Raw genomic sequence first — 26,048 nt, 5'->3', positions numbered from 1 at the left:
CTCTGGAAGGGTGGGAGACATCAGGCTATTTCCCAATACAGAAATCAATTCAAGATACCAAAACCAGTAAGTTAAAAAGTAAAAGATATATTTCAATTAGTCATGTTGCCATGACTATCACTGTGGATATATTTGTATCACATCAGGGGTGGAAAAAAGGTGTCAATACATTGCCTTGCAATTGCTGCGAGTCAACAGTGATGTGATTGTGACTATGTTGATAAAATGGCATGACCTGACCACTATGAGTAATAAAGTCAGACAGAAGACTAATACTATTAAGAAATTCAGTGTAGGTCTACAAAAAAAGGGGTTGTATTGATGCCTTGAGAGGCTACCTAGAGCAGAGGCTAGACAGTGTTAAAGGAATAAAGTAGGTATTTATTAAAAGGCCTTCAAAGGATACACCTGGGGCACTACAAGAGCCCATCCATGGCTACACCCAAGATAGACAATGGATCACGAGTTTTTGCACTTTTATAGGTTTCGGTCTATTTACATGTTGGAGTTAATTGTTCAATTACTGCTTCAGGTCATGAAGTTCCATCCTCCCAGATGCTCTCCTCAATTTGCTGCTGTTTATGCTTTTGGGGCCTGAAGCTATAATGGCTCTCCTTGGAAAAGGATTATTTTGTCTGACAAAACTGTCAGGAGAACTTGCTAACACTTCATATGAAGTTCAGAGTTATACAGTAATGCAGTACAGAATCTGCAAAACATGAAAACTAAAACTTAAAGCATCAGTATGGGTGTTTCAAAAAATAGGAAAACACTTACTCTTACTCATAAGGGGTATTTTCTCACACATACTGTTTGGCTGAAGGAAGGATTGCACAACCAGACTCAGTGATGGATTGCCAAACAGTAACTGAAGAGAGTTTCCTATTTTTACGGTAACAGTTTTCAGAGAATGCTCTGGTCCTCTGTGCTCTTGTTCACTTCCTATCCAGTAGAATAATATTTGCACAAGAATGCTTTTCTTACAATTAACCATAATGCTTCTTTCATCTGAAATAGCCCTGTATGTGAAATGATACCTGCTTTCTGCAACTGAGGCAAGAGAGGCACAGATCTCATTGATGGGACAAGGGTCTGGGGCTTTGGAGAAGATGTTCTATTTACAGCTACATTTCTGTCTCTCTGTTGGCCTGCCTGTGAGGTAGGGATAAAAACACTGACTTCCCATGGGCTACAAAAATCACAAATCAGTATTTTCTGCTGGCAGCATGTTTGTCAGTTCACTTCTTTCTCATTAGTTGGGAATATTATTTCTCTGTTAAATACTACTATACCTAGATTTCAAATTTGAAGTTCTAGGGTAATTTAAATACATTCAGCCTGACTCCAGCTCTGCTGAAGGTGTTGATGAAATCCACCAGATAAGGTAACTCCCTCTTGACCAAATGTTGTAATATTTATGTAAACTCTGTGCAATGGAAGGAAAAAAAAAGAACAAAATTTCAACAGAGACACCATCTATTTCCGAAGTGATACGGAATACATCTCAGACATGTGCTGGTGTTGAAATGTTTGAATGTTTAAGGTACTGGAGGACATACTGAGGAGAGACCACTTGTTTTTGTTACTAATGTCTACCTTGAGCTTTGAAGACGTGGATATGTATCAAGTAAACATTATAAATAAATACTTTTGTAGGTTATTAACGAATATAAACCTTGCTGGGCCCAAGACTTTCAGTGCTGTGGCTATGTTTTTAAGGGGCTTGTGATAACACAAAAGCAATTGAAGCAAATAACATTGTTTATATTTTATTTTTAAGGGTAGCCTAGTCAGGCAAGGAGAGCTTTTTTAAGTTTTTCCTCCTTTTCTCAGCAAAAGAAGTTAATTAAAGAGTTTATTCATTTGCAAAAATTTTGGATAGAAATTCTACTGTTCTTTAAGGGCACTGTAGAAACATCTTACCAGTCTTGCACTATTTTTATGCAATATATTATTTATGCTGCACCAATGTACAATAGGTCTGGTCCCCACTGGCATATCTATAAGTAATAGGAGTTGTTACGAAATATAAAAGAAGAAGAAAAATTATCTCCAGCTCCAGAAAGAAACACAAAATACTTGTTATATGTACTACCTAAATTAAAATAAGCTCCCATCAAAGCATTATCAGAAAGCAAATTCAGATTTAGTCATTGGTCTTAACAATCTCTGACTCACAGAATATGTCTCCTCCTGGAAAACTGGACAACTGGGCTTTTTCTAATCCACATAAACCCACAGAGACAAATAACACTGTCTAGAGTATATGACTAGAGATGCCCTTGAAAATCACCTGAAAAACTGTGCTGATCTTACTCTTCCATGATGCTCTAAGATTGCCCCAGCTTCACTGTTTAAAAAAAACCAGATAATGCTGTGCTCTGTCCAGTGTGAGCACAAACAATATCACTACTGGATTATGTGTGAGACTAGGCAGGTCAAGAGTATGTTGAGAAAATAAAACAAAACTACTGTAATCTCTTCCCACCTAAAAAGCATCCAGGAAATTAGGCCATAAGAATAAAAGGAGAAAAAAAAAGAAAAAAAAAATAGTGAATAGAACTGATCTTGTAGAAATATCACGAGACACAAAACTCATCATAGACACTCTTAGAAGTGCTCTGTAATATTTTATACCACAACAGGGAGCAAATGGATCCAGGGTTTTACTGAGGCAAGCCACAAATGCAGGAAAGAAACTTTTCTCTAGGCAGTCACATGCTCAAAATGACTGGCAGTACTGCTTTTAATACAAGAACTGTCAAGGGGATAAATGCTTCTCTAAAACCTTAGCTGTGCCCACTCAGTGGTGAACTGGAACCACCAAGTATCTCTTCTCAGTAGGCTATAAAATGATTTGGTTACACTGTGGAAAAGAGGAGTTTAAAAGTTTAGAGCTCAATACCCAGTCTCAAGGAGGACATTTTTATTTTCTGTGCTAGGAGAGACTGTGCTCCTCACAAGACAAAGTTACTCCGACTAGTGCAATGGAAGAGTGGTATTTTAATACCACTGCACACTCCAGCCCTACAGCCCTTCCCAGAGCATCAAGTTTAAGTAGGAATACCTCCAAAATCTCAATAGGACAGTTGATATTTATCACTAGGAAGTATTGTTTCAAACAGGAGCAAAACTTGACTAAATTTAAGACACTATTCTTCAGCTAAGTATTAAATAAATTTTCAAGTTCTTGAACCTAAAGAAGTTTTGCCCTGACAGCAGGGCAAAAGATATAAGTCATTTCTCACTTGGCAAACAGCTTCAAACATCACTGATCATAAAAAGATAAGCATGGAATAAGAACTCTTTAAGGAAACTCTACTTTGCATTTGCTGTTGTCTAACAGGAAACAATTGCTATTGAACTCTAAAAAGCTGCCAGTCCTCAGTGCATATATAGATAGCAAACACACAAGTAAACAGGATAAAACTGTCAGAGCAATAAAGTTTTATCTGATTTTTACAGCACTGCTACTGGTGAAATTGATTAAAACAAAATATGTATTATTTCACTTCCATGTTCTAAGGGTTCCTATACGTCAAATTTATGTATAAACAACATAGAGGAACAGAGAACAAAACCCTACATTTATAAATATGAAGACTCATAAGCAAAAGAAGCTTTTTTTCTACATTTACACACCTGTGCAAATGAGGGAAAAGGGAAAGGATGTGTAAATAATGAAGGACACCTAATCAAGCAGGAGGAGGAAAAATAAGGAAGTGAGTGAAAGATGCGTTCAGGCCGCACCCTCAGTGGCTCCATTATGAATGGATCACGTTTCCTTATAATTGGCAAACACTACTTTCCCTCGAACCTGCCTGGTCAACTACTCCATCTTCCTTGTGCAGAAGCTTTATCCAGAGCACCAGGACGGAGCTGGGAACACCTGGCTGTCCTTTGCAGTGACACATTGTGTCACTCCCTCACCTCCTCATTTCGTGATAGGGCACTTCGTCTCAGAGATGCGAGCCGGCCGATGGCACAGAGCAGGTGAAGCACTGCCATGAGAGGCAGCCCTGCTGCTGGGCTGCGCTGCTGCATTTGCACGCTGCAGGAGGAGCACGGGCAGCCTGTGGGGCCCGGTGTGTGTGGGCATGCGGGCTCAGAGCTCGCCCTGGCACGCACCATCCATCCCTCGCTGATGCACTCTCCCAAGGAGAGGCTGCCGGCTCAGGGCCGCTGCTCAGCTTTTACACCCCGGCTTGGCCAGCAGCCTGCTTGCTGCCTGGGGACCGGCTCACGTCTGCTCACGGGGGTCTGCGTGCCCACGGAACATCCACTGAGCTCCAGCTCACCTCGCACTTCTGTATGGGAAATCTGCAAGAAACTATTCATTACGGCTACCCACACACGCCACACCCTGCTTCTTTACAGACACCTATCCATTAACAAAAATAACAATAAAAAAGCCCCCTAGGGAAATGTACTTCTGAGAACCTGTTTTGCTAACATGCTGTCACTGTGAGACATACATAATTAACAAAAGCTATGCCATGGCGGGTTTTTTTTTTTTACTATTACACGTTCTGTCAGAGGCAGCATCTCATTTATGAAAGCAGGTATTTGGTAAAACATTAATTGTGAAGTTGAGGATTGCAGGCTAATGCCCTTTTCCTAGGCAGCTGACAGTATGTACCCTGGCAATCTCTTTTACAACCCTCTCACACTGCTTTTGGAACAGTACCATTAGCAGAGAGATGAAGTTTTAACACAGCTGCTGCATGTCTGGCATTTTTTTCTTTTTTAAGACACAACACAGTCTCTTAGAGTTTCCAGCTACTAAACTACACCAATCATCAACAGAAAAGAGAAAAAAAAAGTGAAGCAAAGTATTTTTCAAACTCCAAATGTAAATAGAATTCAGGTCTTCTCTGTGATTTTTACTTTGAATTAGCATGCCCTGCTTATGCTTTCATGATTTAATGGCTAAAACTGTAGATTATTCTCCAACTCCTTTTAGGGTTTTTTTGTTTTTTTTTTTTCTTGTTTGGAGTTTCACAATATGAGAATTGAAGGTTATTATACCAAAATAAGACAGCTGCATTATATAAAGTTGCCAGTGTTGTCATGTAGAGGAACTGGAAAGTCCCAAAGCCATTGCTTACAAAAGAAAGTTCAATTATGTTCCTAATTGAAAGCACAGACTCAAAAAATGACTGCAGGTTTCATTAGGCAGGAAACAGTCATGGAGGTTTGAACTTTAAATTGCAATTAGCTGAACTTTCTGTCTGACTGGAAAGATTCTCCAAGGAAAACCCCTCTTTTCCTCAGCTGCCACTTCACATTTCTGCCTGCAGACTCATTCATAGCATGGGCTGCTCTGCCGTCCTTGGGCGGGGGCAGCCGCGGCAAGGGAGGGAAATCACAGCCAGCTGCTACTGATATTACTGCCGAGGCACTGGGGGAGGAAATGATAAACACACAGCACTGACACAGCCCTCTCTGCCGCTGCTATTGGCAGCACCCATCATGGCCACTGATAATTACAGTGGCTGATAGCTTTGAAATTATTATTGCCTCTCTGGGAGGGAGAGATGGCTGGCTGTTAAGAGATGATGGACTCCTGGAAAATGACCAGCAGCTACACCAAACTGGCTTCCTGCCCACAGCCGTGGATAACACACAGAGAATGGTCCAAACCACCAGGTTTATCACACAGAAACCCTGACAGGTAAAGGCAAAGGACAAACTAGACTGTGGATGTGTTCTGCTTTCTAGCAAGTTGGAAGTTTCCATTTCTCTATTTTAAGAATTCAGTTTAATGCTGACAAATTGAATCAGCATGCTCCCAGATGCCAGCTGATTCTAAAATATGGTGTGTTTTGGACAGCATTAATTGTTCCAGTGCAATGCTGCATTGTTTTCAAAGCAGGCAAGATTACTGTGATGGGTCATGTTTGTTTCACAATTATCCTCTCTATGAAGTTATAGTCCACAAATAACTATGTACATTTAGCCTTGGTCCTGGAAAACCCTATTTTATAGGCAAGTTTTGCAGAACTCTTTCCCTTGCTCTCTCACATAGTATTCTCTTTAAAATAAAAGACCAAACAGTGACATAAGACGGGGAGAATTACCATCTTCCATATTGACTGTCTTTTCAAACACTCACCCCTTAGTTCTGGAACAAAAATATGATGCAAAAAGACCAGAAAGCAGATGGAGAAGCCTTTTTACAGTATTTGGAGCACCAAAAAACTTTTAAATTCCTTGACTGATTGACCCTCTCCTTATAAAGGAACTCTACAATGCTTTATCTCTGCTTCTCTACAACGTGTTTTACTACTAGTCAACTACATTCAGAACTAGTATTATCAAATATTATCACATCTTTTCAACAAGTATTTTAGGAGTAATGAGCTTATGATTCTCTCTGGTGCTTATCTGTCTTATCAGCATGTCATGATGTCTCTGACTTCTGGCACATTCTTGATACAGTCAAACCTCATGCAGGTTTAGGTGATAGATGAAAAACTGCAATATTCACACTATCTTCAATTCAGGCCTATAAAAGTCATGGGAACTCTTCTGGAAAGAAAGATGCACCACATATGGATGAACATTTTGTTTAACCTTGGCTAGGGCTACCAGTGGTTTTAAAAGCATTTACTTTGAAGAGTTCTTCCTCAATTGTACAATGCTATCTGTCCTCATTAAGCCTTTCTCTGACTTCCTATTTTCAAGGTAATGGCTCTTCTTTGTGGTGAACACCAGTACCTAAAGAATCTTCCAGCATTTCTCCAAAGACTGCAAAACAATCCCCTGCCATGCTTTGTTGGCTCTGTGTGTGCCGGTGTTTCCAGGACAGCTCCAGAACCCTTCCACTAAACAAGGATGGAAAGTTCAAGTGAGCTCTTAATAAAGTCTAGTTACTTTGCAGCTTTGGGAAACTGCCAAGATACACACTGTAAGGACTGAGTGAAAATAATCTAGCACAAAGAGCTTCTTCAAACTGCTTTATTTACAAATTTACAGGATAGATATGCAAACCAAGGGCCAAGCAGGTCTCTTCCTTTGTGACTGACCAGGAGCTGCAGGAGCCCTGTCTCAGAGCCTTACCTTGGAGTGGGCTCTGGCAACCTCTCCAGTGCTAACAGGCAAGCTCCTTCCTCCCACAGGCAGACTCAATCTGCCTCTTTCCATTTCATCCTTACCACTACTACTTCTCTTCCAGTTTCTTCCAAGTTTGGGGGTCAAAATTCTAGGACTTGCTTTGTGTTAATCAAGGAAAACTTTGAGAAAAATATTTCTACAAATACATGATGCTTGCAGGAGAAAATCTCCTCTGAAAACATCATTAACCAAGCTGTCACCATCTATATCCTCCAGGATCCAGACTCCTTAGACAAGTGATGTCAACACCAAGAGTGAGAAACATATCAGTGACAGTATAGACACAACACCACAGAAATCAGGATGAGTAAGTTTTTCAGCTTTCTCTGTATCTCATTTTTTCCTTCTGAAATCACATTAAGAGTAATTCCAGGTCCTCTTTAATTCCATAAAATTCTGTACTAAAAGAATTAAAATTCCAATTCAGGAGTTTCCCAACAGCAATAGCCATCAGTCTATGATACACAGCAAAATCACTGGTTAAAAATAGAAAACAACACCATCAACTGCTGTTTTGAAATCATTACTGACTACAAAGTCATGCTCAACTCAAATATACTGTAGCTATATTCTAATACCTTACTAAGCCAGTAAAGAAACTTCCCTGGATGCCATATGTGAAGTTTGACACACATTTTGTAACTATGCCGAGGGCTCAATAATGGGGCTTTCTGTCTCACTGTAAAAACACATCACCCCCAGAGTCAGGGCAGACCCTGCTTTCTAGGACACTCCAGGCAGCTCATAGGAGTCAAAATCAGCCAAGCGGTTATAATATTTATACCGTGCACAGACGTGGAGCAAGCCAAGGATTTAAACACATCTTAGACATACCTTACTTGCCTACAGTAGCCCTGTCCTTTCTCTTAAGGCTTTGTCTATATACCTGATCTTAGCAAGAGCATTTTGGTACAATGGGCACATGATTTTAGACAGAAAAGCTACAACACTGCTTCAGCTATCACAGAAGCACTGGGAACTTGTTCCCCCTGACACACCCATTCCCAGCCTGGCAGAGCTGCAACCATGAAAAGAAGTATCCCCTGCTGCTCAAGCAAATGAGACACATATTTACTATACACACACAGACACACACGCAGCCCTTGGGTGACAATGGCCATGAAAAATGCATTTTGTTAGACTCTGGAACTGATGAGTACAAAAACAATATAGAAGCACAACTGTTATCCCTAACCACAAAATGCCTGGAGGCAGTTGCAGTCCCAGTGAGAGTCTGCTAAAAGTATGATCATTCCCCTAAAACATGGTTGAGCCCGCACCATGTAAAGTTTCGAAAGCTTTTTTTATTCACTTTGGACATACAATTTTTATTTTTTTTTTCTCTGTATTAACCTTAGATTTTTAAATACAAATATTTGAAGCAGATAACCAAGCTGCAGGAAGGTAAGTGATACACAACTGAACTTTGTCACTTCTAACCCCCTTTGTTCCAAAAGCTCATCAGTCAGCCCCAGAGAGACCTTAGAAAGTCAGAAGGAAGCATGCTGGGCATAAAAGCTCTCCAAATTTCAGCAGAGATCCCTGCAGTTTTTCTCCTGTTCAGCAAGGCTGTGCCCAAATGCAGTTTGTTTCAGCTGTGGGTTCAGCTGATGTAAACTCCAGAGTGCAGCTGTAAGCTGGGGGGGCTCACCCCCTTCCTTCCACCCCCCTTTTCGCTGCAGTCTGGAGGGGAGCAGGGAGAGCAAACTACGTTTGGAACAGCAGTCACATTGTCGAACTGAGCTTCACCAGAGCCATTCTGAATTCCCTAATGTAGTTCTGTTCCTGTTTAAACTTCATTCTTTAATGTTCTGCAATTCACTTTTTACAGATTTGGAATTGCCCTTTACAAGCAATACAGAGCTTTCCGTGATTGTACAGACCAGCACAAATGAGATTACACTTCTGAAACATCTCTGATAACACTTGAAAAATAAAAGTTGCAAGAAAGCTGTTCGCTGTCTAGCAGAAGCACACTTGCTGTCTGAAGCATTAACTTAACAATCCTAAGCATTTTCATTCATAAAAATCTTACCTGTTTCTGCTAGACAGAGCTTCAGCAAACATAATCCAAAAACTGTCCATAAGGAGAAGTTGGCCATTGTTTTCTTGGAACTGTTTTGCAAAATCCAAAGATCCTTGCAAGCTGCAGAAAGAAGAAAAGCCCCGACGCTTGTTAAGCCTGCAGTCAATGAGTCTGAAGTTTGCTGCACTTTTTATTCTGATTCAAAGGAACTGAAGTAATGACATAACTGGGAGGGGGAAGCTCCATCAAAAGTCACACCCATATTGCAACAAAAGTTACCCAGCAGCAGAAGAAGGGGGAGTGGAAGGAGAGCTAGGACTGACTAAGCAGGCACACTTGAGTTTTAAAGAGCCACTAAACCTTCTCTTCTTACACTAGTCTAGTCAAAAGTTATACTTAGTGTTCTTGTAGGAAAAATTGTGTAATCTCTCCTGAGTTCTCTCAGAAATGCACTGTTTGTTCTAAGCTTTTCATCCTGCATTTTAAAATCTCTTCATTATTGCAAACCAAGCGAACATAAAAGCACTAGTTTCTAAACCCTGGTAAAGCATCTATAACAGCCTAGATATTTCCCAAAAATATGTTGCTTATTTATTCCTATCTCACCATTTTCTCTTTGTGTGGTTCAGTTAAGAGCAAGTAAAATGCCTGCTCTGCAGCGAAGCTTTCTGCAATGTTTTTGCTCACTGCTGGAGTGTAACATCATGCAGAAGGTAAGTCGAGGCTGTTCGGTTTCCCACAGCTCGTTCTACCTTGATGCCCCTGCACAGGCTGCTCCAAGAAGAATAATAAATGAGCAAAAGTAGTGAATAATTCCAGTGCCAGAAGGGAGTGATACTGAGGACTAAGGCTGATACTTTATTCTGTTGATGGCATAAGGTACAGAAGGAATTTTTCCTCCTATTCCCAATTCAGAAAGCAGAGAAACAGGATGAAAAGGTACGAGATCTTTGAGGCTCACACAAGGTCTCAGTTCCAGGGACAGATGTTCATTGCAGTGTGTGGTTTTGTTTTGGCTCTTCATGAAACCCCTGGTGAAAACCCCAAGGCCTCTGTAGATAAGCAAAAGGCTTGTGTCTTGTGTGCCTTGGAGATTTCCCGTGGTGTCTCCACGCACTGGCTTCTCTTTAGAGCTGGAGAATTGGAACAGTGGTTCCTGTGCCATGGGATGAGGGGTTGGTCAGGGATCACGGAAGCCAGCACTTCTCACCTTTTACAACAGCCAGAAATGCCCTGATTTCAGTTTCCCTTGCCAAATCTGGAATGAATAGTCCTATATCAGATTACCATTTTGTCGATCTTCCCACTTGAAAGAAGTTTCTCATTAATTTAATCTCCGTTAGCACAAACAATGGAAAAGTACAGACAAGTCTCTCCAGCCACAGGCACAAGAAGGTCACACAAAGAGGTTTTCAGGACTTTGCCCTTTTTTTGCCTTTTGACTTAGAGATGGCTGGCTATCCTTTCCTCAACCAGCCAAATTTTTAGCAACAGGTTCCAACAGGCTTTTCCTACAGGTCTAGACTATCTGATGGGACAAAGTTAAAGTAAAAATCTTTCCTTTAAATATAGGGAATCTTTTTTATTATGAAGCTAGCAACTTTGAAATTATGGATAAAACACATTTTCTTTAGTAAATATGCTACCTTTTTTTAAAGAAATTACTTTAAAAGCAGCTAAAAAACAATCTCCTATATACTTTATTGTCTAAAGCGGAAGTTGAAATAGTTCTGTGAAATCCTGTACATTTATAAATGTTTTGGCATCAAAATCCATGAATAAAGTTTAGTGGGATTTCAAAATGCTGGCACACAGTTAATGAATGTTTTAAACTTACTAAGTATATCTTGTTCTCCAGTTGCTAAGTTACTTTTAAAACTCACGTCCTATGGATTAAACAGAATAATTAAACATTTAATTAAAATTCAGGAAATTTTGAGTCCTATTTTTGATTAACATAAATTGCCTCTTCATTATTACCCTATATTCATAATGATACAGAATTTTAAAAAATAAAAAGTTTTCTTTGGCACAGGTAAAGGGAGAATAACGTCCATTTTAGGGATAGAGGCAGAGTCTTAGGTAACTAGGAGTGGAAATTCCTAGTCTCTTCATGGTCTGAAGTTTCTAATTCTAGCCCTTCTGACACCTGAATATGAAAAGGTTGTTTTCTAGATACTAAAATATTACTTGTTATTCATCTCAGTCTTTTCAATACTTCTGCATGTGTTCAGCAAGGGTGGGTGGTATTCTGCTTTGGAAAGACTCTCTTGGTTGCTGCCCTGAAAAATTGGGCTAAGATTAGACACATTTAGACCATGTGCATGGAGGTGCTAGTAACTAATGCAAAAGGAAAAGACAGATCTACACAAGAAAAATAATTGATAACATCACATCATTTCATGTGATAAATCACAAAACCAGTTCATGAGCTGTTTGTATGTGACGTGTGAGTCTGGCCATTCCTCATGCCATCAGCCTGCCTGCATGGCAGCCTAGAACACACGTGTGCATTCCAACAAAAAAAAAAGACACAAAAAAATTTCCTGCTTTCCCAAACAAACGTGGTCAGCTTGTGTCAGTCTCAGGTAGCCAGCAGTCCAAATTTAGCCTGGCTGCAGGGCATCATGCTGCTCAGAAAATTTAGTCCAAGCAGATGTATGACTCTGGAAAAACTGTTGGGTTTGGGGGTTTGTTTTTTGGGTTTGTTTTGGTTTTGTTTGGGGGATTTCTTTGTAAGAAATATGTAACTTCTCCTTTCGTTTGGGAAAACCTTATTACATAGGAACTGAAAAATCCTGAAGCAAATCTTCAGCTGAAGAAATGCAGCAGAGCATCCCTTTTGAGCCTGTCAGTCCAGTTAAATATCTGAGATCTGGAATTTGCTTACTTCCTGGGCAACAAGAAGCTACTGGCACAAAAAATTTGTAAAATTATTAATGAATTAAGTTTTCAAAAGAGAATGAAACAATAAGACTGAAAAAGGATAAAACCCCAGCCTGCATTTAAAAGAGTATTTTTCTATGATGCCTTTGAAACAGTGAATACTGAATCTGTGATGGTAAAATATAGCACAGGAACACCAAAGTAACTAATTTGTGATTGTATCACATATGTGAACTGTAGGCAGCACTAATTAATTTTGATAAAAATCCTAATAGGGAATACATATGTTGGAGTCCTAGAAACATATGCATGGCTTACAATGATATAAAAAGTTGGGTTTTTTGAAGGAATTCACATACAGGATGAAATTCTGGCCTAGCTTAATTGAAAGACCAAAATTCCACTGAACTCAGTGGCACAGCCTCTCCCTAGAATGAGTATTTAGATTTTATTTTGTGGACAGACAAGAAAATGGATGTACTTGAATGAACCTGTACTTCTGATGGAAAAAAGAAAAAAAATGTATCAATGGGAGAAATTGAAAGAAGGGTAGAATGGAATTCTGTTTCTGTGAAAATAGCTGGCATTTGTCTTCTGAAAGACAAATTTCCAAAATTTCTAAAAAAACACAGCTCCTAATTTTAATTTTTTTCTATTATCAGCAGAAATACTATTTTTTAATTAAAAATAATTTTCTGACCATAACTTTGTGAATATTTACAGCTTGTTATGGGGAGTTAAACAGCAACTGGTCTTAGTGAATATAGAAAGCACAAATGTCATTAGGTAGTTCTGGTCATGGCTCTGTATCTTTTGTGTAGACTACAGAGTGATCTGTGAGACTGGCTGAAAATCAGATTTGGGGGAGTAGGGAGGATTTCATACCCACTTATCTGTAATATCAATAAAATATGCTATTTTTAATAAGATTTCCTCCATGGCCCTAGACTGCAATCTAGTTTCCTGCATTTCAGACTGGGTTCAATCTCAGAGTAGATTTAATTTTCATTATCAATCCTGAAAACAGGTTTTATAATGGCAACGGTTGTAAATGCTCCAGTGTGGCAAATCTTGAACTGCACACTTTTCCTGGGCTCTGAGTGCTGATGGGAAGGCAGAAGAAGAGCCTGTGCTGGTTGAAGCCAGAAAAGCTGCTCTTCTGGCTGGAGGGCAAAGCACTCCCTTGGGAAGTTGAGCGCCCGGTTCTACTCCCATGGAGCTTTTGTTCCTGGATGTAATTTACAGCCTGTGTCCTGCAGAGAGTTAGGAAGATGAACAATGGCTCCTAGTTGTTTACTCCTGAAAAAAGCAGCAACCCAGATTGGCACCTACCGTGTGGATTCATCAGCCTGTTTTACTGGTTTGCCCCAGATCCCTAAACAACTCACTAATCCAAGGCAGGCAGAAGCCTCCAGAGCCGGCATGGCCCAAGCTGCCTGGGAGGAATTCTGTCAGGCCGTGCGGCCCCACCATCGCTCCTGTTCCCAGCTCCACCGCAGCAGCGCACGTAGTCCCTGGCTGGCCCTCGTGTGCCAGCCCTGCACAGGCAGCAAATCCCATCCCAGAGCCCACAAGACAGCTGCAGCACCACTGTTCCCCCTCGGCTGTTGGTGGGGATGGAGCTGGGAAGGGCCCCCAGCAGGGCCACCAGCTGTCCCAGAGATACAGAGCACATTATCAGTGACCCACTGAGTCAGCAGCAGCTGCGGAGCTGGGCATGGGGGAGCACAGGGGAAACCGAGGGGAGAAGGGCACACTCTTGTTCCCTGTAGGTGATTTCTGTCTGTCTCTGCCCCTCCTTCCCCTGGCTGGCCTTCCCAGCATACACTGAGCAAGAAGTGCCTGGAACTGGTGCATCCAAGCAAAAGAAATGAAAGTGGGAATGCAGAACACTGAGCATGAGCTGCCCTCTTTGTGCTCAGCATTCTGCATTCCCACTTTCATTTCTTTTGTTTGCAGTTATACAAGAGGTGAATCAAGCTTATACTAAGCCACTTCCTGGATGTACTTTTTCGTCCCTGCTGTCTTTCCATTTTCTTCTACTTGATTTTGCTTCATGACTTCTACCTTGACTTCTCTCTGTCATCTCCACTAACTTCTCCTTTTACTTAGCCCCCATTCTTTCTCATCCATTCTCTGTTTCATACAGCATATTGGAATTATTAAATCAAACATTTAAAACCCCAGAAGAGCAGGTGAGCTTTACAAAAGGCAAACATTCAGGAAACTCAGGAAACACTTTATATTTGCATAACCAAACTGTTAACTGTTATATATAGATAAATGCTCAGGGGCCCTTGTGACTAATACAAACCTGACCAAAGCCATTCAAAGTTATGGGAGGTTTTCCATTTATTTTGAGAAATTTTGAATCAAGGCAGCTGCAAACAGTGTTTAGTTCAGTCCCAGTATCTGTATTATGATAACTCTGCCTACTGCATTATGTGTTTCCCCTGTATACATATATATATATATATATATATATATATATATATATATATATACACACTCACATATATATTAGGATAGAGGGGTTATATCAGATTTATATCCACAGATAAAATATTTTCCTATCTAATGAAAGTAAACCATGAATTTTAGCTGGAACAATTTCTGTTCACACCAGATTTGTTTGTGCCACTCTTGCCATAGCCACACACAACATATCCACATTTAGACTGTGTCTTAAACATAGCAGTGTGGGAATGAGCAGCTAAGCCTATCTTTTTCATTTACAAAGAGTGCTAAAACCAGACCCCGTGTGTATATAAACAGAAACTTACTAAATTTCAGTAGTCTCCCTGTTAGTCAGTTTTATGATTCCTTTGAAAGGTGGAAGGGAAGGAAAAGCATCTTAATTTTAGACCATAATAAGCATGTTTGTTTTCAGAGGCAAGGGTTCCAGCTGTTTCCAGCGTGGCTCTAGGAGGGAAGGTGCAGGTCTGCACACATCATAGCAGGAAGAGGGTGAGGAGGCTGACAGGCACAGCAGTGCTAGGTTTGGAAATGCTGAACTCACTGGCTAAAATACACACAAAGCAGTCTGGCCCTGATATACTTTTAGGGAATGTATTCCTCCACCAGTGGCACCTTCTTCCTCAAATGGGCAGTCCTTTTGCCTTGTTGGATGTGCAGACATCAGCAGCATTCCTCCTAAACCCTGTAAGCTGCGCAGGTTGAACATCGCCAGGAGTCAATGAATTGGTGAAACAGCAGCAGCCTGTGTCCTAAGGTTTGATCCTTTCCACCTGGATATCCCCAGACAAAGCCAGGAGCGCTGTCTCCCTGTGCTCAGCTGGAAGACAGGGAGCCTAAGGAGCTCTTTCATGTCCAGGTGGCACTAAGTGCCCCTCCATGGATGGAGAATGCACAAGGCAGGAAACTCTTCCCAGTTTTTCCCCTTGGAGCCTTATTTCTGACCTCTACATAAGGTGTGTTGGAATTGTCAAGTAGAAAATCCTAGGACTTCTGAGGGAAGGTCCCTTCTCTGTAGTGTAAACAGGCAAAGGAAGGTGATTTTGGGTGACTGAAGGCAGGAGATTTGTGTGAGGCTGGGACAGAGGCCCAGAAAATAAAATTCATCAAATTAGTGAGGCAGAAACTCTGGTTTTGCACATTTTCATGTGCCTGAATTTCTGCTATAGAAATAGGTAAGGGAGGAGCTGAGTGCTATTACCAGACAATGAGGTTTTTCTTGGAACTGGTAATTGTCACACTAGACTGCACGTTCATTGCCTACTCAACAACTTGGCTTAAGTAACAATGAAAGCCAACATTTTAGAAACTAAAAATAAACACTCATTTGGGATACTATTACATAGTTGGTAAAAGTTCATTTATGGATTAAATTTCTCTCATTAGCAAGAAATCCATACCTAGAACAACACAGCTGTGTTTGAAAATGTACATTTCTTACAGACCAAAATTTGGTTTATTTTTTTTCTTTTCTTTAGAAATATTGAGTGACAATAACTAACTAAATTTAAGAAAAAATATTATTTTTAATATGATTTTGAAAATGTGCTTGCATTCACTTGCAGTCCTTTTGTGTTACCTTTTGAGGGATGTTTGACAGGATCTATCAGCAGCAGATATTAGCCAGACAGAAATTCTATATAAAAAAGAGAAAAAGAAATTCAATGTTTTATACAATTGTACATTACAAAATTCGCATTATGCTGGTGATTTAGCAAAATACAGTAATCATCAAATTACATAGTATGACATGATCATCATAGCTAAACAACTCCATATCATCTTTTGGTTCATGAAAACTCCTTTTGAAACTCCTTTTCCAATAATTTCACTGATAAAGAAAATATTTGTTCATTAATTCATCAATTCTTCAGAACAGTGCTTGTCTAAAATATTTGCAATGTGTTCACAACCACTTCATTTGCAGAAATACAACTGGCAATAAATACATTATAAGCTATTAGTTCACCTCTAAAACATCACTTATATTGTCTAAATATTTTACTGAAGAGTTGGAAGAATTAAGCAGGTCATGTCTGAACAGCTTTTTGAACAAGTCAGATCTGGAAAGCTATTAAGACTCTTTCAGATGTTAAAGCTTCAGCCAACTTGCACTGAATTTACAAGAAATTATCTCCGTCTGAGTCACCAGATATTTCAAAGATACATGATATGAGACCAAATTCAGTGATAGACAAATGGATATGAAAACTAGCAAGAGAATCTGTAGTTAATCTGCTGTCCATTGTACCCAAAGTCTCAGCAGTACAAAGTCCCTCTTCCTGCCCTTTGCAAGGCACATTAAGATAAAGAAGTTTGTACACATGAAGATTTATCTGAGGTTCATACCCCCCTCACTTTGTTTTCTATAAGCAACCCTTCCATAATTGTTGCAATAATTTAATGAAAATTTTCCCTAGGGGAATGGGTAGAGAGGCAGAGATAATAGAAGGAATAAAAAACTCTTCTGCTAGTCTGATAGATCTGGTACTATAATAAACTCCACACACCCCTAATCTAGCAAGCAGGAACTGCTAGACAAGACCACAGAAAGTGAATGATACTACACAGTTTTTTGAGAGTCTTGAGACAAAATGGAATGTGTTGAATGCACTTCTGCAAAGATTCTTTCCCATATGCAGGAGGAGAGTCACTGCTTGGTATTAGTTGGCCCTGGAAGCACAGATCTGCATCAACATGATCTCTAACAAATATATTACTCCTTAAGTGATGAATTATACAAGGCATATCTCAAGGGGCACAGATGTGAGATAGGCTATGAATGTTCAAGAGTCTAGTTCAAATACAGATATAAGGATACTGAAGCTTATCTCAACTATTTAAGGATTCCTTTTTAACTCCCTATTCAAATTTGGTTCTTCAATCCCAGTCTAGCTAGTTTTTCCTCTCTTCTTAATCACACAGTTCTGTACAGACAGATATATCTGAAATACAGTTCACATGGCCCAGTCCTTCCTGAACTTAGCAGTTCCAAAATACTTTACACTTTTTTCTAGCTTTAGAGAACTAACTGAAGCACTCATAGAAACCTGAGAAATAAGAGTGTAAAAATACAGCACACAGAGCTAGTCACAAGCAGCCAGAAGCCCTTACTGGATGCCCAAGGAGGCTGAGGCTGCCTTTACCTGCTATAAACATTCCAGGCACAGCTGCCACGGGACATTTGGTCCCCTGGGTGTCTCCTGAGCAGTCACGTTGAAGTCATTCCATTTTGCTTAAACAGAGAAATATTAGGCCAGAGAGAGAAGCTGAACCTGTGGCTGATGGCTTTGTTTGACACTCTTGTGTGAGAATCCAGATCCTCCTTCCTTCAGGGAGTAGGCAGCTTAGCATGAATTTGCACATCTGCATAGCGAAGGCAGCTCTAGCCTGCTGTCAGCTGAGCCAGCCTCAGAGCTGAAAACGTTGTAGCCTCACTTGTTTGGCATTGCTTATGAGCTAATTAGCCTTGCAGATAAGCCTAACTAGCTAGGACCAGCTACACTCTGCTAGTGATCTATGGCTTTCAGGAACTCCTGTCTTTACATACCTGGTAATTACAGCTGTGGAAGTACCAGCTGGGTACAGCTCTTCGCCCTCTTCTACTGCAAACTGAAGTCATGGCCCTCATCCCTTGAGGTGAGCTTATCTAAAGAACATCTCATTGCAGGATTTAGTCCCAAGTCACCTGTAATATAGCTTGTGACCTGTCAGATAAGAAAGACTGTATGAAAGGAGCTGTCTGTGCTTTCCCCACCTCCCTGCTCTTTTTCTTTGGAAAGGATCTGCAGGATTTCAGAGGTATGGATTTCAACTGAAGCCAAAATCAGTAACAGATTTAAACCCTAAAGCCAACAGATTGTAAAGCCTATTCAGTAACAGATTTTGGTCTTGCCAAATAAATTCTTTGCCAAGCAGGAAGCAAGTCTAGGAAGCCAAGCAAGACTAGGAAAAATTTCTCCTGAGGCTTAACGGGAGTAAGCGGTAAAATTCAGACAGGAAAGAAATAAATCTGAACATTAGAAAGGTCCTGTTCTGAGACCAGCTCCATAGTGGAATAGCTTTTGAGAATATGCTCACCCCTGCAGAGAAATAGATGAAATGACTAGACCTTTTTAACTATGACTCTGATTCACTCAAGAGGATCCCACATCTCAAGTGCTGTACTTGGAACATCTGAGCAGTCACTGAAACCAGTACTAGGAATTAGTCACACCATGGTAGCATTTACCACTCCTCAGAGACTTTGCTGCAGACAAGGGGTGCTTTCAGTCATACAGCTTTCAGACTAAAACTCAGCTAGTAGCTTTTTCTGTTTCTTGAAACACAGGTTAATTATTTTATGGGAAGGGACATTTGTATTTTAACCCATCTCTTCTCTCTTTGTGTTATTAACCATCTCACACACACCCTACTTTTACATTTCTCAGTTATCCATTTAACATCCCTGATTAGAAATTGTCAGTATGTAGCAAATTACTGACTGAAAAATTAGGAATAGTCTGTGTATGAATTTATAAGATTCATTTTTCATCACCTCTTACTTTTTTTTTTACTCCAACAGAAACACCAACTTATTTTCACTTTACTCCACTCAATGCCATTGTTATGGAAAGAGGGCATTATGCTCTGGGCTCTGCAATGCCATTAGAATCTCACAGGATCAAGATCTTAGAATAATTTCTACTCCCTCACAGATTCAGTAATTGCTTCTACCACAGAGAAAACATGTGGGTTGATGCAGGGCTGAATGGAGAGTTCAAGACACAGGCATTTTAAAGAAAAACATTTGTACAAAAGAGTTCTCATAGACACATATAGTGATCTCCTAGGTCAAGTACACTCTCATTGCTGTGCTATTATTACACATTTGTCAGTGTTTTACATGCTGAGCTATTACTTTGCAAATAATATTTGCTTTTTAGAATGCAGGCAGTGCTAAAGGAATATTGGAATTAATAACTGTGCAGCTCTGACTCGTTTCAGAAATACCTGTGAGTGGAGAGGAAGAGAGGGAAAGAAATTATGAGAGGCACACAGGATTTGAAACAAGGGAATGAGGACTGGGCTGAACACATTCTTTTCTTATTAGCATTATTCTGCTGAGGTCAGTGAATCCCTTCTGAGCTGCAGCTCAGAAACATGAAATATATAATGATCTCTTGCTATAAATATGGTATTAGAGTAAGGAAAAAGTAAAAGATCTGTCAGGAGAAATGCTGTCATTGAAAAGATCAAGTCTAGAGAGACAGAGATCTGAAACAAAATGTACTTATATAATGTTCTTCAGATGACTCTTGACAAGGGTCATTCATGAGCAGTTTCAGCCAGGCAACACTAGTCATACAAGCAACACTGAAGCATCTGGGAGTCACAAGAGAAGTTATAGAAAACAGGGGGGGAAAATGGGGGAATTACAGAAGGTCACATGATGGTTGCTCCTTTTTCTTGAGGTAGACCGCAGGCTTACACAGAAATACTGTCCTCAGCCCTTCTTTCCTGCAGGCAGAGACTCAAATTCACCAGATTTTTTGTTCCAGCCTGTGCATTGCCTATTTCTACATAGTCCCAAAATGAACCAGAATTTGATCCTATCTATGATTAGGCTTTGGCTCCTGAATGTAAAAACTTCAAGACAGATTTGTCTTCTTAGAGCTAGAAAAGTAATTTTTGGTTTGAGTAAAGATTCCTTTTCCATATCAGTGTAAAATACCTTTTTTTCCAGGAGAAACACCACCATTTTTGGCACTTTGAACCCTTTTAGCATTTTGAGATCTGGGTACTATCAGCCAGTCTTCAAGCATGGAAAGCAGTCTGAATTCAGATGTTCAGCCCGTCTTCAAAAAAATTATGACCAACCCAAAAGGCAACCAGTTGTATCTGTCAATGACCTCAAAGATAACAATAAAAGGAGAATAAGATACCAATTCAAGTCTTAGAAGTTTGGTTCCATGCTGGAAGTATTAAAATCAAGGAGGTTGTTTTCCCCATTTACAACTGTTTTCAGTTGTAAAGTTCAGCTTTGTTTAGGACTTGAAACCTATGCCTAAGGATGAACACTTACAAATGTAGAATTATGCTCAGTAAACCAATCTGCTTCACTAGGCCAGATGCTATGTTGACTTTTCTCCCTATGTATGTATGCCCTAAAACCTGACAGATTTTAGAGGGGAAAATAAATTCCAAAGTCTAAAGAGTTACTATAAATCTCAGCTTGCCTTCTCTGTTAAATCAAAGACACGAGTGATTTTGCATCTCAGGTGATTGCTATGGGGTGGAAAGAGGTGCAAATTGAAGGAGATGTGCAGAGCAGTGAAAAGGGGAGCCTGGAGAGAATTCAGAAACCTGCTACAAGTCACAACACCTCAAGCTCCAGAAAAGAGACAAAACCCACGATATGGACAGGGAACTCATTTCCACCCAGCAATTAAGCCAGTGTTGTCTCAATCAGTAGTCATTTGCATGTAACCACCTCCTACCTACCCTAATTCTGGATAAACAAAACTTCAATGATTAATTTTATTTTTTAATTCAGCATCAAGCACATTTGCTTAATTATTTTTAAAAGTTTTTGAATTGGAATTAGAAGCTATGTGTGAGGTTTATAAATAAACTCCAGTTTCCAAAGGAACAAATACCTATTTCTCAACTTCCACCTTAGTCCAATAATTTCTTTCTTCAGCATGTGGCTACATGAAGAGTAAAGGAAAGTCATAAATAACATGCCAGGTATTTTGCAATGAGCTCTCTCAATTACAGTCAACAAATTGCACATCAGATGAGAAGCTGCAGAACAGTGTGTTACAGTGTGTTAGGTTTGAGGATTTTTGTTTCTTTTTGATTTTTTTTTTTTTTTAGTTAGGTTTCTGTTTGTTTGCTTATTTGGGTGGTTTTTAGTTACAATTTACTTTAAACTTGAAGAAATTCTCAGCATCCTCTTAAGGGAGACAAGAGTATCAGCTATGCAAGTAGATTACAGAGAGGGCCAGACTGGCATTCAAGGATTGGTTGATTTAAATATTGCTCTGTATATCTCTGTGCTCATAGCACTGTTGCTGTGCTGTTATAATTCCTGTGCAAGTATTAATGTTGTTGCACTTTTGTGGAGACATTTCTTTTAAAAGGAGAGAAACTATAACAGAAATAGATTTGGTTGTAAATGTCCATCATATTAATGATCCTTAAAATGAAAAAGGAAAAAATACAGTTGTGATAGCAGGTTTCTTCCTATCTATTTTCATTTTAAGATGCAAATAAAGGCTGAAACCTCCACAGTAGCATGCAGTCATCCAAGTATACATGTATATGTATAATATGTATATATATATATATGTGTACATATTTCTATGCACTATGTATGTTTGTGTGTGTGTGTAAAACAAGAAACTTTGTGAATCCCCCATCACATATTTAAAGAGCAAAACTACAAGAAAAGCAGAAAGAGCAAAAATGCATGAAAATCCTGAAGGACTTTATTAGAATCTAGCATTAACCCAAATCAAGGAAACACTCCTCTGCATCAGTTGTGAATCCCCATTTAGGATCCTGCCAACTATGCCAATTTGTCATGAAAGAATGTTTAGGGTTGCTCAAAGAAACACTATCAAAGGTATTAGCAAAAGAGATTTTAACAGAAATTTATAAAAATGCAGCTGAACAATGCTTGATGGCAAGGTTCCAGCTGTTGCTTACATGGATGAATCATAAAAAGGAAAATTGATTTAGCATTGATTAAAATGATTTACACAAAGACAAAAGATGCAAAAGGATAAGGGATACCCCGTCGTTGAGTCACAAGGTTCAGAGTAGAACCCCCTTGCTTTCTAAACTCCTGATGGGACTTAGGTGTGGCTTGGTCCAACCTGTATAGCTCAAGGAATTATAATGATTAAGCCTTTATTTCGGCGACTGACTCAAAATACAGTAAAATAAGTTTTCCTTTTACAACACCACATTACTGCATTTTTCTGCTGTCAGAAACTGAGTGTTTAGTGCAGTGGGAAGCACAGAGAATGTCCCTATGTCATGTGTCTCACTAGAATCTTTAATGCCACAGTAGCCATGCAAACTACACAGAAGCACATGTTTGGAGCTTATTTTTCCTTTTGTCTAAAAGGTCTAAAATCTGCATTCTTGTCTAGTGACTCCTCTTAACAACTCACTGAAGGAACTTCTGACATCTCATTATTTTAATTTTTGAATTTCCCCTTTCTACTCCCTAGACAAGTAAGAGTAATCTCATCACTTCCATCACAAAAAGTACCCAAAATTCTTACCTAGATTTAAGAAGTCAGTGGGTCATAATTTTTTGGTCTTTATTTAGGTTTTATCAAACTTGTGTTAAACTTTTTTTTTTCCTGGCAGGAAGTTAGGTTAAGAATTGAGCCCATATAACTTCTCTTTGAAAAATTCTTTAAAATTTTTAAGAGAAGATGTGTTCAACGGTGAGCTATCCATATTCTCTGCTGTTTCCACACAGTGAGCAACCTCACTTCAGCATGTGGTAATCCTCAAGCTATCTGCAATGACTGATAGCACATTACAGGTACTGAATACAGAGACATGTTCTGTCACATTCCCCATGGAGTGCAGCTTCCTGTATTCCTGTACAGTCATCAAGGGCTCATGATCCTGGCTCATCAAGTGCCTATTTCATAGTCCAGGCAGCTCCATTTATTTGTAACAGCTGCTGAAAAACCCTTGATGACCACACATACTATTCAAATAAAAGTGCTCAAGACAAAAAGAAATTCCCCAAGAGAAAGGCAATAGTTTACCTCCTAAAAAACCTCTGAAACATTATTCTTTGCTACCTTTCATAATATCACCTTTTGCAAGACGGTACTGTGATTCCTGCCTGTGCTTCCAGTCATGCAACAATGGAACAATTCTTTACTATTCTGATTTACTCACTGGATTAAGGAGAATTATGTCAAAAGAGAAAAAAAGAGAAGCTGCATTAACATGTTAGTTCAGAAAAACATTCTTCCCAGTCTGTTGCCCTTTTATCTTCCTGATTAAGTAAAAATTAAAAATTAAAACAAAGAATTTTCTTACATGCCCTCACTTTTCTTTAGATATATACACGAGAATGTGTCTTCATGATTTGGGACACTTGTAAATATTGAATAGTATAAAACAGGATCCCCCCTTTATCACCATGGTCAAAATAATTTTTTAGAAAGACATTTTTTTCCCCACTTTATTTTCTCCCAGCACTTCAGGGCATACCCATTTACTGTGTTTGCACAGAATGCATGGTCAGAGAGGGAGTTACTGATGGTGATGGGATTATTTCTCCCCTCATTTAGCAGACTGTAAGACATGTACTCCCAAAGCAGCAATGACTGAAGCTTTTCCACCACCCATGAGATCACAACCATAATGAAAGAATTTCCTTTTCCATTACTTACAACATTCTTTCTTTTTATTTCATTATTTCACCAATTCCTCTGGCTTAAAACACAAAACCTGAGCAAAGAATATCTATTTCCCTGAGCACTCTAAGCAAAGTGGATATAAATCCCTCCCAGGGATCTCTCAACTTAGAACTCTGTATTTTAAGAAATTTTGCAATTCTGACCTAGAAACTGAATTGATTTTATAAGAATATGCATTTACATTTATGTTCCCCTTTATGAATATTCAGATCTTAATGGAAGAAATTATTAAACGGGAAAGCAAAGCAGTGATAATCAGTGCAGAAATGTTATTGTTGAGCTTAATAGTTCCTCCTTCAAAGGGTAGGCCTACATATTCATCTGTGCAATACAAACAAAACCATTCCTCCAAAATAGATTTTCTGATTTGAAGAGATGTAGTTAAATAATTTAATTCATCAGCTCTCTCTTACTATGTTGGCCAGAGAAAGGGAATTATATTCTACTGCAACTAGAAATAACTGGATGGGTCACTATTGCAAAAATCCTTCACAGCACTTTTAAAGAGGAGTCAATAAATGATTTTGTGCTCTATGCCGATGTAGGTGGCCCCATTGGCTTGAGGAGGAGTGTACATAGTGACAATAATTTCACAGCATTTGAGAAAAAAAAATTTTACACAACCAGCAGCAAAGGGAATGACAATAGTAATAGAGCCCAGCAAAGTGGGTAACACAAAATATTGAAAATATTCTTCTTTGCCAGGATCAACAGATTAATTTGCATGTTTAAGCCACATTGTTTTGGTGACATACAGAGATGTCCAATTTAAAAATGAGCTAAAATAGATAGACTACTTTGCTGAGAAAATCTGATGATGCACTGCAGTGCTTGCAGGAATTTTGCCAGTTTGTGCATATTTACCTCTATGGCAATGAAGAAAATTATTTCTCCAAGGTCAGAGGAGATCAGGGGTTTATAAACAGATGATATTATCTACATAAATACTAATGCAAATGATAATTTGACAATCATCATACGTTTTTTCTACCAGCTTGCATTAAGCAAAACTAAATTATTTCAGTGACCGAGAATTCAACCATTGTTTTGAAAAGTCTCAGAAACAAACCTGATTTTTCCAAAGTGAGATGTCCTTGGTATTTTTCTAAATAACAAGAGTCAGTAATGATTTAAAAATCCAGTGTGTAATCCACTGAAGCCACTGATAGCCTTTCTTATATTCATTTCAGGAAAAAACAACAAACAAGCCCACAAAAATTTGCTTAAGCCAAAAATAATAGGTTTTATAGGGAAATCCAATGTTTGCACCAATCCCATCACACATGTTTTGCTCTCACAAATAAATTGGCTGCCACACAGAAAAACTCCCTTTTAATATATACACCCATTTGGGCTCCTAAATTGAAGAATCAACGCTTCGTACGGTTTTAGTCAAAAGATTCTGCAGTTACCCAAAAGGGCAGGAGCAGCAGAACCACTGCTTCAAAGCAGCTCTCACAGTCTATATGGCCATGGTTTTGCTTTCCTATGATGTTTGTTTGGCATTCTTGTTCAATATAAATAATGCTTGTGCGTGATACTGATACGTTCCTTTTCCCAGAACATTATTAAAGTTATGAGTTTAACTGGTTGTAGCAATTACATCATATTTGCTTTCAGTATGGTGAACTGAAGTAATTTGAAAGCCCATATTACCTGTTAAACAGATTATGTGTAAGGCTTTCTTTAGCCACTCTAACAGCAGATCTCAGGGGAGTATTAGGATCTTTCTATTTGAAATTTAAAACAGCACAAATGAAAATAATCTACTGACATGCTTGATTCCAGGATTTCTATATTTCTTCTTCAGATTAGTTTGTTACCTTATTTATTTTCACATCACTCCATTTCAAGTGAATTGAAAATGATGTATTGCTCCTCGGTCCTGATGTATCAGTGCTGATTTTCTGTCCATCATTAATTATATCTGTTGGTCTGGGAGGACATATATTAGATAAAAATTTGTTCAGCTTTAATTGTCACTGAATTAAATACTGGGACAAGGGAGTAATTTTCCACGAAGCCAAGACCTGTTAAAGGGCACAGCACAGCAGTTGTGGCCTCACCAGTGCTGAGCAGAGAGGAGGATTGCCTCACTTGATCTG

At 39.2% G+C, this 26,048-nt stretch overlaps 1 protein-coding gene across 1 annotated transcript in view; it reads right to left on the bottom strand.

The window, feature by feature from the left end:
* The window catches only part of CD44 (CD44 molecule (IN blood group)), a 52,076-nt gene extending 42,665 nt beyond the window's left edge, over window positions 1-9,411 (bottom strand). The window contains 1 exon segment of the mRNA XM_077179980.1: window positions 9,152-9,411. Within this exon segment, the coding sequence (XP_077036095.1) occupies window positions 9,152-9,218 (67 nt within the window). The 5' untranslated portion in view covers window positions 9,219-9,411.
* Between the last annotated feature and the right edge of the window lie 16,637 nt (window positions 9,412-26,048).

This window comes from Agelaius phoeniceus, chromosome 6 (genome assembly GCF_051311805.1).
Source record: "Agelaius phoeniceus isolate bAgePho1 chromosome 6, bAgePho1.hap1, whole genome shotgun sequence".
Lineage (NCBI taxonomy): Eukaryota > Metazoa > Chordata > Aves > Passeriformes > Icteridae > Agelaius > Agelaius phoeniceus.
The sequence above is the reverse complement of the archived record's forward strand: the minus strand, read 5'-3'. Positions and strand labels throughout refer to the sequence as shown.